This window comes from Gallinula chloropus (genome assembly GCF_964237585.1).
Source record: "Gallinula chloropus genome assembly, chromosome: 12".
NCBI lineage: Eukaryota > Metazoa > Chordata > Aves > Gruiformes > Rallidae > Gallinula > Gallinula chloropus.
The window spans coordinates 8314744-8328472 of record NC_140097.1 but is presented as its reverse complement, the minus strand read 5'-3'; the positions used below and the strand labels follow the sequence as shown (position 1 = coordinate 8328472).

The window sequence follows — 13729 nt, the reverse complement described above, 5'->3', positions numbered from 1 at the left end:
CCCGGAGAGCGGCGCGGGGAAACTCCGAACCGCCCTTCGCGCTGCCGGCCGGGGCCGCACAGCCCCACCGGGGGTCCCGCACCGGCGCTGCCCCTTTCCCGGGGAGGGTGGCAGCCCTCTGAAGCCGCCCAGTTCCCCACCCCCCCCGCCCCCCTCCTTCTGTTTCCTCCGGAGCCCACGGCCGGCCCTGGAGCCGCAGTGCCCGACGCCCGGAGCTCCCGCAAGCCGCGCTTACACGGCGGATAGCGCCGTTCATTCATCCCGGTCCCCGCTCGGACCGGGGCCGAGGTGGGAAATGAGACACCTGCGAAGGGCCGGTTTATTGTCCCATCATAGATATATAGATATATATATATTCCTCACTTATTCGAGCGTACATTTAAAATGGAGATTTACAGACACGTATAAAGAGCGCTGTCCTGGTGGGGGGCAGCCAGCCCGGCCCCTCCTGGCCCGCTCCGGCGGCACAAGGCGCCGTTAAATAAGATTCCTCTTATATACAACTGCGGCTCGGGATCGCTTGCTACTGGCGGCTGAGCTCGCTGGGGAAAAGACAGAGAAGCAAAGGCTGGTTTGGATAAATAGTGCTGGCCTGGTGGAGCAGGTCCGAGTGGGGCGGTGCGCCGGGCCCTTAGCTCTGCCCGCTGCGCCCAGGGTCCCGCGGCGGCGGCGGAGCGCTGGAGACGCTGTCGTGCAACTTTCGGACGTGCTTCTTTAAATCAAAGTTTCTGCAAAATCCTTTCCCGCAAGTGACGCACGTAAAGGGCTTCTTGTCATTGTGGGTGTGCATGTGGAAAGTCAAGTTATAGATCTGGTGGAAGGCTTTGTTACAAATGGTGCACTTGTACTGCTTCTCTCCGCTGTGGGTCAGCTTGTGGTTCTTGTAGTTGCCTGCGAGAGGAAAAAAAAGGTGGGAAAGGGGGTTACCCGAGGGTGCCTGGGCCGCACTGCGCACAGGTAAGGCAGGACAGGACAAGGAGGGGGGGCGGGGGGGTGTCTTTAGGAAGTATCTCCCTCCCGCACCCCCGTCCCACTTGTCAAACTCTGTCCGCGTCACCGCGGAGCAGCGCGCAACTGGCACGGCACAAATGAGAGGCAGGGTCAGCCCGGTGACCCGCGGCAAATGGAGGGCTCTGGATTAGGACCAAGACCCGGCACCTCTCATTTAAAAAGCATTTAGGGAGAACCGTCAGCAGTTCCCGGCCATGCAGCCCGGCTTAGATGGAAAGTAATTGGGAGCGGCGGCGGTGGCTTTGCCCGCGCCCCGCTCTTCCCCCAGCCGGGCAGGGCTCGCCGCGTTTAATCCCCGCTAATGACGGGCAAGGGCCCTCCGGGGGCCCCCGGCCCGATTCGGCCCGGCTCACCTTTCTGGTGGAAGCCCTTGCCGCAGAACTCGCAGACGAAGGGCTTGTAGCCGGCGTGGATGCGGATGTGGGTGTTGAGCGTGGAGCTCCTGTTGAACGCCTTCCCGCACTGGTTGCACTTGTGGGGTTTCTCCTGCACCGGGGGGCGAAAGGCCCGTCAAGGGGGGCTGCAGGGAGAGCAGGGTGGGAGCTGCTGCCTCCCGCACCCCGGCTGTCCCCCACCTACCTGGGTGTGGATGATTTTGTGCCGGCACAGCGTGCTGGCCTGGCGGAAGCCCTTCCCGCAGACCTTGCACACGAACGGCCTGGCCCCCGTGTGCACCGGCATGTGGCGGGTGAGGTTGTAGTGCGCGTTGAACACCTGCGGGGAAGCGCCGGGAAGACGAGGTCAGGCACGGCACGGCCGCCGGCCGCCCCCCTCCCCCCCGCCCCGCTCCGCTCCACGCCCCTTGCCGGCGCCCCCCCCTTACCTTGCCGCAGACTTCGCAGGTAAAGTTTTTGGGCTTGCCCTCCGCCGCCCCGCCGCCGCCGCTCCCCAACTTGGCGTGGCCCTTGGGGGGGCCGCCGCGCTCCGCCGCCGCCGCCTCCTTCATCACCTGGTCCAGGTGTCCCGGCAGCCGCTCCTTGTGGGCGAAGGGCGGCGGCGGCGGCAGCTTCTCGGCCGCCAGCCCCGCCAGCTTGGCGTTCTCCAGCAGGAAAAGCTTCTGGTGGGCCGAGAGCCCCCCCGGCGGCGGGGCGCCCAGCAGGCCGGCGGGGAAGAGCTGTCCGTGCAGGATGTCGGCCGGGTGGTACGCGGCGTCCAGGTAGTTGAAGTAGTAGAGGGAGCGAGGGGCGGCCGGCACGGTCCCCGCTTGGTGGATGACCTGCGGCTTGATGAGCCGGCCGCTGGGCTGGCCCAGGGCAAGCTCTGCCTTGCAGCAGACACCGCAGTTGGCTTTGCAGAGCCCCGCGCCACCCCGCAGGCTGCTCTTCCACAGCTCCGAGTAGTTGAGGAGAGTCTTGGAGGGCACCTCGTAGCCCAGCGGCGGGATGGGGATCACGCAGGGCAGGGGCGAGCACAGGCTCAGCGGCTTCTTGCCCGGCTCCGATTCCGGCCCGCCGTGCCTCTGCTCGAAGGCTGGCTTGGGCTCCGACGTCTTGGCCATGATCCGCTCGATGGAGAAGGCCAGGGTCTTGGAGGGGTTAGCGGCGGCGGCCCTGCCGTCGTGCCGGGGGCAGGAGGAAGGCATGACCGTCTCCAGCGACCCCGAGCTCGCCATGTCGCTCCGCCGTGCGGGAACTTGGTGTGAGCAGCGACTCGCTCCCGCTCTCGGCTCTGCATTCCAGAAAAGCCAGGAGACAAATCAATTTAATAAGCACCTTGTTCTCCCCCCACACCCCCCCCCCCCCCACCGGCACCCCCTCCCTATTTACATTCAAATGAACATATCCAAGAACAATGGCACGTAGGGTACCAGATTACTGCTCATTAAGCGGAACACGCTAAAGTAACATGCAAGCTAGACCTTGTTAGTATTAAAAAAAAAAAAAAAGGAAAAAGCCTCCCCCAACCCAATGCCACCCAGCCCAGCCCCACCGATGGCCGCGGTCCGGGAAATGCAGGGGCGGGGGGCACGCCGAGGGGCGGCGGGGCTCGCCTTGGGACCACTTACCTTTGCCCAGTGCCGGCGAGACGCATCCAAGCAGCGCAGTGTGACCACAGTCACATTTTGATAGCAAACATCTTCCTGAGCGTCAGATCACGGTCTCGTACATTTAAAGCTGACATCACATGAAGTCACTTCGAGCAGAATGACATGGGGATGCCACCATGGATCTTCCCCGAGCCGAGGCGCCGGGCTGGAGCGCGGTGGGTTGGGGCAGAGAGAGGAAGAGCAGCCCCCCCCCCTCCCCTCCACGCACAATTTCCTTCCAGTTTAAGACGCACAAATCGCTCGTGTGCGAGCTGGGTTTTTTCCTCTCTCTCTCCCTTCTTAAAAAGCAACTTGCAAAGCAGAGGAATCGTTTTGCATGTGGCAAATTAGAAGGCAAGTGCGATTCACAAGTTGGGTGGAAAAGAGTGCTCCAGTTCTTGCTGGGGTTAGAAGAGCCACTCCGAGTGAGCGTGAGGGATTTTTTTTCTTTTTTTTTCCTTTTTTTTTTTTTTTTAAGAAGGGGGAGAATGATTTTTTTTTTCCCTAAAGCAACTACCACGCAACCATGCTCGAGTTATTTTGGCAACCCATCTGCAATCAGCTCCGTTGCAACCGAGCTGGAAGATAATTAATAAATTGTCACTTATCTGCGAGCCTCCCCAGCATGTATAAATTAATAGCCAACCCATTAATTAGGACAGTGTATTAATGTTAATTAAACTAACTTTAATTCCAACCCCCCCCCCCCTCCCCTCCCCTCTCAGGGTAGCTGGTGATTAGCCTTAAATAAACGCGGAGGGAGCCGAGTCCAGGGCTGGGTTTTCGCTGCTTTAAAAAAAAATAAAAAAATAAAAAAATTAAAGGGAACCGTGCGCTGCGAACGGGAATTTTGCAAAGTGTCACCCCGAAAGGTGCCCCGGTCCCCCGTGGGGCAGTTGGGCGGCTCTCCCTTTCCCTTCTAGTCCTGGTCGTGTGTGTGTCCCCCCCCCGCCTTCCTCCCCTCCCCCAAATATATATAGGCGACGCTACATTATAGCGCCTGGATGCCGGGGTTTCTTCCTTTCCTCTCTCTAATTAAAACGACTTGATGCGGGAGGGAGGATTTGCAGAAACCTCAGACGCGAGGACGCGGTAATTGAGAGAGTCCCGTGCCCACCTGTTTTAGGGGGGCCCGGCTCCAGCGGCAGCACCTCCCCTGGCCCTGATTAGCCGCCCCGTCCCTCGCCGGGGCTATTCAGCCGAACCAATTTTCCCCAGCGATTCAGGGCGCTCAATTCTCTTTCACTTGTAGCCACTATAGCGCTGCGTGGAACCTCGTTTTGTGTGTTTCTAAAATAAAGGGGAGGATTATCCGGGGGAGGGGGGCGAAGGGTTTAGATTGAGCCTGGCCAGAGGTAAAGCAAGCAATGAAAAGGCCCCTATATATTTTTTTTCCGCCTCCCTAGCACGCCTAAGAAAGTTTGGAGGAATTCGGGGGTTTTGTGCGGCGCTGACAAAGCCGCGCCTCCTCTCCCCGCCGGGGCAGCTCGCTGGTGGCTGTTTGCAGACAGGCTTTTTCACCTGCGAACCACAACACGCTCTAGAAACAAACTTAGAGAGCGGCGGCCGCCCCGGGCTCCCGGCGGGCGGAGGGGAGCGCCCTGCCCCGGGGCTGCCCTGCGCCGCCCGGGATGCGCTCGGGGCCGGGGCGGGGGGGGGGAGACACCCCGCTCAGGGGGGAGTCGGAGGGGGAGGGGTGGGTGGCGAGGTGATGCGGGTCTCTTCGCCTGAAGCATCAGGTGTTGGCGTCCCCCAACTCCATCCTCCCTGCCTTTGGTCCGATGGGTCAGCTTGCGAGGGAGAAACCCGTGCCGGTTTTTGGGGAGGAGGTGGGACGGGACCGCGGAGAGCTACGTGCAGCGGGCACAAGGCGCGTCCGGCGGTTGGGCTGCGGGAGAGCCCGGCTGAGCGCCGGGGAGCCGCGCCGAGCTGAGCCGCGCTGCCCGCCCAGCCCGCGCCTCCGCCGGGCAGCGAGCAGGCGGCGGCTGGGCTCCTCCGCTCGCTCCCGGGGCTCGCCGGCTTTAGCAAAGTATTTAATTAGCCTCCACAAACTTCTTTTCCTCGCCTGCAGATTATACTGAGTGGAGGGTTGGGAACTATTTTACACCTTGCCACTCACATGTTAATTAATCTCTATCTAACCCTAATTGCAGTTTATTCAAGCACCGCTCAACAGCTCACCCACACAATAAACACTGGGGCTGCTTTTATCCATATTACTCCCCGCTCACACGTTGAGTAATTAACTCCAGTACCAACTAATAGTGCAAACAAATATTTTCTGTAAACGAGATGATTTCGGGCAGGATAAAAGAGGGCTGCGGAGCCGGGGCCGGGAGCTCGCTGCCAGCTTCCCCGCGCCGCCCTCGTCCTCGCCGGGGTGTTTTCTGGCCCGGATGTTTTCTGGCCCGGGTCTCCCTCTCCTTTCCTCCCTGGCCGAGGCGGGTGCGTGCCAGCTCTCCGCTCCCCACCCACCGCCCAGCTCGGGGCAGCGGGTCCCGCAAGGCCTCGGGGCTCCCGAGGGCGAGGAGCGGCGGCGAGGACCCCGTGCAGCAGCAGCACCGGGACCGCCTCCTTCCTGCGGCCCGGAGAAGCCCCCGCGGAGCCTCCCGGCCCAGGCTGCGCTTTGCGGCTCCCTCCCGGCCGGCGAGAACCCGGGGTACCGCACGCCTTGTCCATCGGTGCTTTGGGACCCCAGCTAAGCCCCGGGCATCGGAGCTCAGTATTTTAATTGAAATCGCAGGTTTAGGCACAGCTGGAGGCTGTCTCTCCCGATTCGACTTCTGCTGTTCCGGCAAGCATATTACAACTGACTGACTTTGAGACAGCTGCCCCGGCCACGCCGCCCTGCCCACCGCCGTGCCTTCGCCCCCTGTTCTACGCCGTGAGCGCCGAACGGGGCTGCGGGTTTGGGAGGGAGAGAGGATGGACCAGCCCGGCTTTGGGGTCAGGACCGGGCGGGCTGCAACGTCCCGACTCAGCGCAGCTTTCTGCCTCTCCGTGGGGCTTTAATCCTCCGCAAACCCCCATCCCACCCCCGGCGTTTGCAGGGGAGAAACGGTTTGCGGATGTCTCCTTGGAAGGCGTACGCCGCAAATCCTCTCGCAACGCAGACGCGACAGCTCTGAGGGTTATTTTTGCACCTCAGCAGCCCCCTCCGCCCCAGAACAACGATCGCGGGGCCGGGACGGCCCGACCCCCTACGCGGAACACACCGGGTTTGTCCCGGGGCTCTTCTGTCGCCTCTTCCCATCCGCTGGCCCTTACGCGCCCGACAGCCCCACGCGCAAACGCTCCCCGGCCGCGGACATCGAAAACCGGCGGGGGTTTCCCTTCCGCCCCCTGACAACCAGACCCACTTGGCGAGGGGCTTCTCGGGGGTGTATCTCGGGTGGGTGCCGGCCGGGCGAAAGCTCGGGGCCCCGCAGGCCCGGCACAGCTCCCTGCGCCCGTCGGGCCGCCCCGCCTGGGTAGTCTGCGCTGAGCATTTATGGTCCACTGGAAGATAACTTAGGATCCTCCTAGTTATTTAACTTGGCAGCTGCTTAAACTCCACAGTGGAAGCTGCCGAAAGTTATTAGCATTATGCTTCGATCTTGCTGAAATGGTGGCTTTGATTTCTATGCTGCTTTGCTTTTTCTATGGATTTTTAAAAATACTTTTTAAATTTAAATTATTATTATTTTTCTACTAGCAGGTGATGAACGACCGGACAAGCCACCGACCCAGGCAATTAGGACGGGGCTGCCTTTTGTGAGTCTGGGGGACAGCTTCTAATGTGGCTTTGTGGCTGGTGCAAGGTGCAGTGGAGGGGCCCAGCAGGGTTGGGCAGGGAGGGGTAGCTGGGCTGTGGGGCTGCCGGCCCTTGGCCCCACCGCGCTGGGGTTTGGAGCAAGGCAGCAGTTACGCCCTGAGTACTGCCTGGGGATGTCCCCAAGGGGTTTGGCTGGAGTTGGGTTTGTAGTGGTCAGAGACAAGATGCTTTTTGGACAAAATAGCTAGCAATGAATGGGGAAATTAAGATAGCAAAGTTTGGGACTGGAGTGAAGAGGTGGTTTGACTGCTTCCCATTACACGTTTGGAACTGAAGTACCTTGTGTAACAGGAGCAGTACCAGCACCTCAGCTCCCACTGGTGGTCCATCTCATCCTGTTGGGCCCTTAGGGTGGCTGGAGTGACGCTGCTGCTGCATCACCCAACTGGACCATCACGACTGTGCATGGGGCAGGGCAGTGCAGGGCAAGGCCATCCTGGCTGGAGTAGAGCTATTGTGTCCCTCCAGGCTATTTTTTCAGCCTGTTCATTGAGTTGTGCACATATTACTGCATATACATAGGCAGATATTTCTATTTTATTTAGTTGTGGGTTTTTTTTGCATAATGAAACACTCTTGGGGAGCTAGGTTTTGGAACACTCTGTGGGTCCCAAAGCAAACATGGTTAGTGGGATTTTGGAAGCATGCTGGCCCAAACTCCTTGTGTGGCTATTGCTGGTTGACTTAGTGATGGCAGGGGTAGCATTGACGTTTTTAGCCCAAGTCTAATTTTAAGAGCTGGTATCTGACCTACTCCTAAAGCTGTTTGAAATCTAGCCCCAGAGCAACCAGCAGGGCACCGTGGCAGGAGCTGCACAGAGTGCCTCAATGGCAATCAAACTGGCTTATGTAATTCTAAAAATGGCAACTCCTTACTTGCCACATCTCTTTCTGTCGATGCGGAGAGTCCTGCAGAGCTGCCAAACAGAAGCAATTGAATGAACTCTTTTCTCGGCTCATTCCTCCTTCCGCAGCTCGGAGAAAAGTGAGCCAGAGCCTATTCTAGTTTGCCTGTCAACAGGAATGGTAACTAACGGCTCGATCCCAGCCAGGCTTTATGCCCCAAAAACACTGCCTGCCTGTGAGGAGTGGAGAGAGACATCATGGGTGAAGTCTAGTGCCTGGTGCGAGACCGGTCTGGCCCAGGAGGTGGTTGAGGAGTCAGCAGAGTCCACATTGTATGTGAAGTCACTCCAGCCAGTAAAGCAAGCAAGAAATTGTTGAAGGGGTGAGCTGCTGTTCTCCATCCTCATTGTGGGAAATAGTCGCTCTTCATGTTACAGTAATGGAGCAATGCTGCATTTTATTTCTGAATGCTGAAAATGAAAGATGTCCCTTCCTAATGTTTTGAAGTGTGGTACTTTTTCATTTTTCAAAGAGTGGGAGCTTTACATTTTTTTTCCTGTTTTTGTGGTTTTTTTTCCCCTTATTTTCTATTTAGGAGAAAAGGTGGGAGGAAGTAGAGAAGGAGAATATAATGGGGGGATGGCCTTGTTCTCACTTTCCTACTGAAAACGTTTCAGAAAAAGGATCAAAAAGCAGTGAAAATGGGTAGAAGCCCACTTCAGTTTTGCGTTCCCATTCCTTCCCTTTTCTGCTTGAAAGAAGGATGGCCAAAAAAAATAAGTGGGACAAACCCCACGTGTTTTGAATTACTCTCCCCTTAATGAGATAGAAAGACATCTTTTCAAAATTACTTGCTTTTTCAAATTATAAAAAGAAAAGGAATAAAAACTCTTTCCAAAGTCAACCTTTCCCTGTCTTTTTGAAACTCACTCCCCACTCGGTGCTGACCAGTCTTTCTGGCTATGCCATGTGTTAGAGATTTGTAATTGCCCTTGTTTGAACTGTTGCCACAGATGTCCCCACCCGCTGCAGAGCAGGACTCCGTGGGCTGCAAGGTACCAGGGTGCACATTACCTCCTCCTTACCTCCTTCCTCTGGCCGTGGGGGACTGGCTGTGCTGCATGTCCCTGGTGCTGATGGGTAAGTCTGAGCGAGCCTGTCAGGACTCCTAGATTGACCTCTGAGACTGCTGCTGTGCCACTTGGGCAGAAGAAAAGTACTGATTTTGCCCCAGAAGACATGATCTAGAAGATCCACTAAAAATCTCCCCAACAATCAGAGCCCAAACTAAAAACTCAGATCTTGTTATTGTAGGAAAAATCTTCAATGCACAACCCAAGTATTCCCTGAATGTTCAAGAACACCCACAAATTCTGTAAAAATAGCTGATAATTTATTTATTCGATTTAATTATGAGCCTGGCTTGTGATTTTGGGGTGGGGGTGGGGCTGGAGTTAGTCTTGCTGAAAAAACAATTCAGAGAAAAGCCCAGGCAAGTCATCTTCTCAGGGGAGCAGGAGGGCTGCTTAGGCTCTTCCTTGTGAAATGGAGCACATTGCAGAACCCACCAAGGGCTCTGAAACTTCTCAGGTGAGGAGGCTGTCAACAGGGTGACCGTTTTCTCCTTTGGCTCTGCGGTCGATGGGTGAGACTGGTGTCCCATGGCCAGTGGGAGTTGGAGGGACTGGCTCATCCCTTCTTGCTTACATACCTGGGCTGGCTGAGAGTAGGTCTGTTATGGTGAGAGTTCACTGCCCCTTGGAGGGTTATCCCTCCCATCCCAATTGGGCTGTGCTACTGGGTGACTCCTAGCACCGTGAACATGGCTATGGGACATGTTCTTGTCACTTACATGAGGGTCCACATGGGCTTGGAGGCTGCTGTGTGCTCTGCCTCTGAATACATTGCAAAAGCAAACCTGCACTCTTCACTGTTTCAGCTGGATAGAAGAAGCCCTTCCCCGTTACCAGAGTTCAACACCACATTTACTTCAAGGCTTTTTGAGCTATTTCTCTTCTCCTTCCTCCCTTCCATTGCCTGCCGCTCCTCTCCAGCTGACAGCCTGGGACAGCCCCCCGAGATCAGCTGCTTGTGGAGCTCTCTCTGCCGAAAGCAGTCCTAAACGGTGTGGCCTTTGTTCCCCCCAGCTGTCGTATCCTCCGGGATCTGCAACAAGTCCTCGTTTTACAGACCCCATCTTGTCAGTCCCCAATCTGATCTGACCACCTGGTTTGTTTTTGAATCGAGCACTTGAGTCATAACATTTCTGTTTATTTCAACAACTGTATTCCTTGCATAGGAAATGAGCCAAGATGGTCTAAGGCGGGGAGAGCGAAGCTTGTCGTGGTTGTGATTGCTTTTGCTCTCCCAATATCAAATTTTACAGTATAATCAAAATCTTATTTTTGTACTGCTGGACTCTGTTATTGACTTAATCTTCTTAAGTGCTCCTATTATTCCAGTGATTTCATCGTTGCATGTTGATTTTAATCTTTTGATCTCCATATTAGCTACTGCCTGCAACTAATTTGTTGCTCAGTGTTTTTCTTTGTTTTGACCTGTGAGGCATTTTCCTCATGGCACACAACTCTGCTGGCAGATTGCATATAATCTCTGCACTTTTTTTTCCCTCCCATATTTTGCATAGTTACAACAAATGCAGATTTACAACTTGAAACAGAATATGCATCTTTTAGAAAGGCTGAGGAAAATATATCACTTCAGGTTTAGCTCATGACCCTGAATGTCTTTGAATGAAGGAAATACAGATGGATGCAGCTCACCGGAGAGAGGGGGTCGTGCAAGTTTTTTTGTCCAGCAAGTTCAGAATGGGTGGCAACTGCAGTAATTGTAACTTAGATGCAGCCAGGGATCAAAGAGTTTCTGAAAGCGCTGCTAGACCTAAGATAAAGAAGGCTGGGTTTTGTGACTGGCTTAAGGGACTCTCCTCCCTGGACTCAGCTTGACGTGGCCGTGGCTCTGTTGAATGGTGACACCATGGAGCAGGGTTTTCTGAACAGACATTGATGATGGTGGTGGTACTGCAGAGCCATGAACTTCACAGACAAAGTGCAAAGGTTGAAATACAGCTCAGCTGTGGTTTGCTTGGTGGCTGGATGGCTGCTTTTCCTCTTGGTGGTGGATGGTTTAACCTGGGCTGATTTATCGGGTGCTTTGTTTGCTTCAGCTTTTTCTTTTAAAGCTCAGGGAAATAATTTTTGCCTTAGGTTTGCTGTGACTTTTTACAAAAGAACACAGCCTAAACATTGACAAAATCAGCTTTGCTTTGCTGTGTGCCTGTTTATGCTTCTGAACACAAATTGTCTTCTAATATTTTTGACGTTTTGGTCACTAGAGAGGCAGAAAAGCAATTTCTAAGATGCCTATGGGCCAGGAGACATGCATTACAGCAGAGGGGAAAGAATCTGTTAGTTGCTGAAATATAAAACAAATTGGATGAACAGCTGCTGACACTTGTCAGTCAAATAGTTGATAGCATTTTCAGTCTCCATGCCACATGCTTTAAGTAAGTCTGTCAAAAAAAGGATATTTTCGCTGGACTTCCCTGTAAATATGAGAGAAGTTTTGGCCTGATCTATCATTTAAAATTTTGCTGGCAGAAGAATGAAATTTTCCTCTTTTCCCAAAACTGATTGACATAACTGTACTGGCAGATTCTTCATCTAGGTACAGTTGTACTGGCAGAAAGTCCTTTGACTGTTGGAGCTCATTCCATCGCAGCAATGGGTTGAAGTGAAACCAGCAGCAGACCTTTGCATTCCCTGGCTGGGTTTGCCAGCATGCTCCTGGCTGTCAGCAAGCCCTTTTAGATGCTGCTCGGGGCGTAGTTTTGCTCTGCAGGACCCTGAGTCCTATCCAAAGCATTGTTCATGGCCAGGAGGGCTTTAAACTCAGATTTATATAAATCAGACAAACCCAAACTGGTTTTTGTTCAACATTTCTTCCTGGTCCCATTTTTGTAGCACCCATATAGGACAGGATCAGGCTGCCAGCACCCATGTAACATTTGCAGAGTTAAAGGAGGTAGGGGTCAGGGTCTAGTGTGTTCCTTTGCTCAACCACAGGCTGCAGGCTCTGGACTGGGAGGTTAAATCCTGCTTCACAGCATTGCTCGTACATGAGCTCTTCTCCCCTCACATACTACTGAAGTATGTAACTTGAAGCTCATCATTTGGGTCCAAACTCCTTAAAAGAGGCAAGTTGGCTAACACTTCCTTGTTCTGAATGTGTGGTCAAGCCTGGCACGTCCCCAGGGTTGTTATGGTGGGTGGGGGGGGGGTGGGGTGTCTCTGTGGTGCTTTATTGGGTTTTGAGGACATATGAAAAGCTGTCACAGGCTATAGGGTCATTGCTAATGACAGAGAACCTCAGACCAGGGTGTCCATCACTGCTGTTTCAGGGAGGCACCTCTGTGTGTTAGTGATGCACAGCCAAGGATCATCTGTCTCCTGAAGGCTGTGCCCACATTCTTTCATTGAAAAAAAACGAGCAGGGCTCACAGCTTTGAAAGGTGGAAGTGGGCTGTGTTTTTACCCAATAAATATTTTATGGTAAGAAAAATAGGGGAGGTAGTTCCAGTGCAGAATCAAGCTGTTTCTCCAGCTCTGCTCTGACTGTGAGCCGAGCTACAAATTTTGGTCTCCCACAGTGTGCTTTGCAGGTAAGACTTTCACAGCTCCCGCTGGGAGCTGTTCCCCTTCATAGAAATATGTGGGACAGCTGAGGGAGAGGATGAAGAGGGCATGAGCACACGTATGCATGAGTATGTATATGGGTCTCAAGTGGATCTCAGCCATCTAGGTTGTGGTTTGTTTATTGTGTCTGGTGAGATGTGTTTTATCAGGTAAGTAAGTCCTGTGAGGGCTTCAGAGTGTGCTTGAAAGCTCCAAGCATAACAATGTCATGATATAGCTGGCTTTTGCATATATCCCAGTGACAGACCTGCAGAGGCACCAGAATATGTTTTGGTGGACTCAGTATGACTTAAGCACTCTACTGCCACCTCAGCTCCTCTGGGGAGTTGGGACCAAGCATTTGCACAGCTGGAGGGAGACCACAATGCCATATTTCTGTTGAAGTTCCAAGAGATGGCTTTTCCTGACAATGCTTCCCTCTGGCCAGCATTATGGAGGAAGACAAAAACCAAGATGTTGTCTACTGCGCTATAGTCAGGGTTTAAAACCTTATCTGTCCTTGTGCATCAAATGGCTTTTCAACATGGAAATGGTGCCACACAATCATGCCTACAAGCCACTCCTAAAGACCCAGCTAATGTTCCTGTTTGAAGTGGCAGGGGCATAGTGTCTGTAGGTCACCACAGGTAGGTGGGTCTTGAACATATAGGGTATGGCCATACAGATGGGGCTGCAGAGCACCTCTAGAGCCAGGTGCCAAACTCTGCCACAGAGGCCAGGGACCCAGCAATCCAGCATTGCAGGTGAACTAACCTAGCCCCATTTGGGACTTAACTCCCACTTCCCAGAGTCCCCTCCTCCTACCACGTGTCCAGGGAGGGTATCTTGGCTCTTGGGCACTGGAAGACAGTTCAGTTTGTCGGGCAGGAGGGTATTTTTCCAGTATTTGCCCATCCTTTATTTGGGCGTGGTGAACATTTGTCCTCATTCCCCGGGGCAGCAACAGGCCATGGTGCGGGAGTGGGGGGGGGGGGTAAAGGCCATCAGGTCTTCTGCCTCTCTCTCAAATGACTGAAACCTGAGCTAGGAGGAGTCATTTTTGATTTGAATTGCCCGATGAGAGGGAGCAACTGCAACAGCTTTCAGAAAATGCCCAACCTAACATGTTTTCCAACAGACCAACCTCCTCTGTACCTCCAGTGAGGTGCTGTCCCGTGCTGCCTGTTTGGATGTGTCCCGCAGGCTGCTGCTTCAGGAGAAGTACAAACCAAGGCCTTCTGGTGGAAGGCAAGTGTCAGGCAAGGCTGGCTCTCTTGGGCTGTCCCAGAGCAGACCATCAATTAGACACCCAGAGACAAATCACAGGACAGAGAGAAC

The 13729-nt window shown here is 54.2% G+C and overlaps 1 protein-coding gene across 1 annotated transcript; it reads right to left on the bottom strand.

Annotated features, from left to right (window-relative positions):
- Positions 1-631: 631 nt before the first annotated feature.
- Positions 632-2623, bottom strand: FEZF2 (FEZ family zinc finger 2; the record flags this gene model as incomplete). Its single annotated transcript, XM_084269643.1, has 4 exons — positions 632-891; positions 1365-1497; positions 1591-1725; positions 1835-2623. The coding sequence occupies 4 exons, from the start codon at positions 2621-2623 to the stop codon at positions 632-634; spliced, it is 1317 nt and encodes a 438-aa protein (XP_084125769.1).
- Between the last annotated feature and the right edge of the window lie 11106 nt (positions 2624-13729).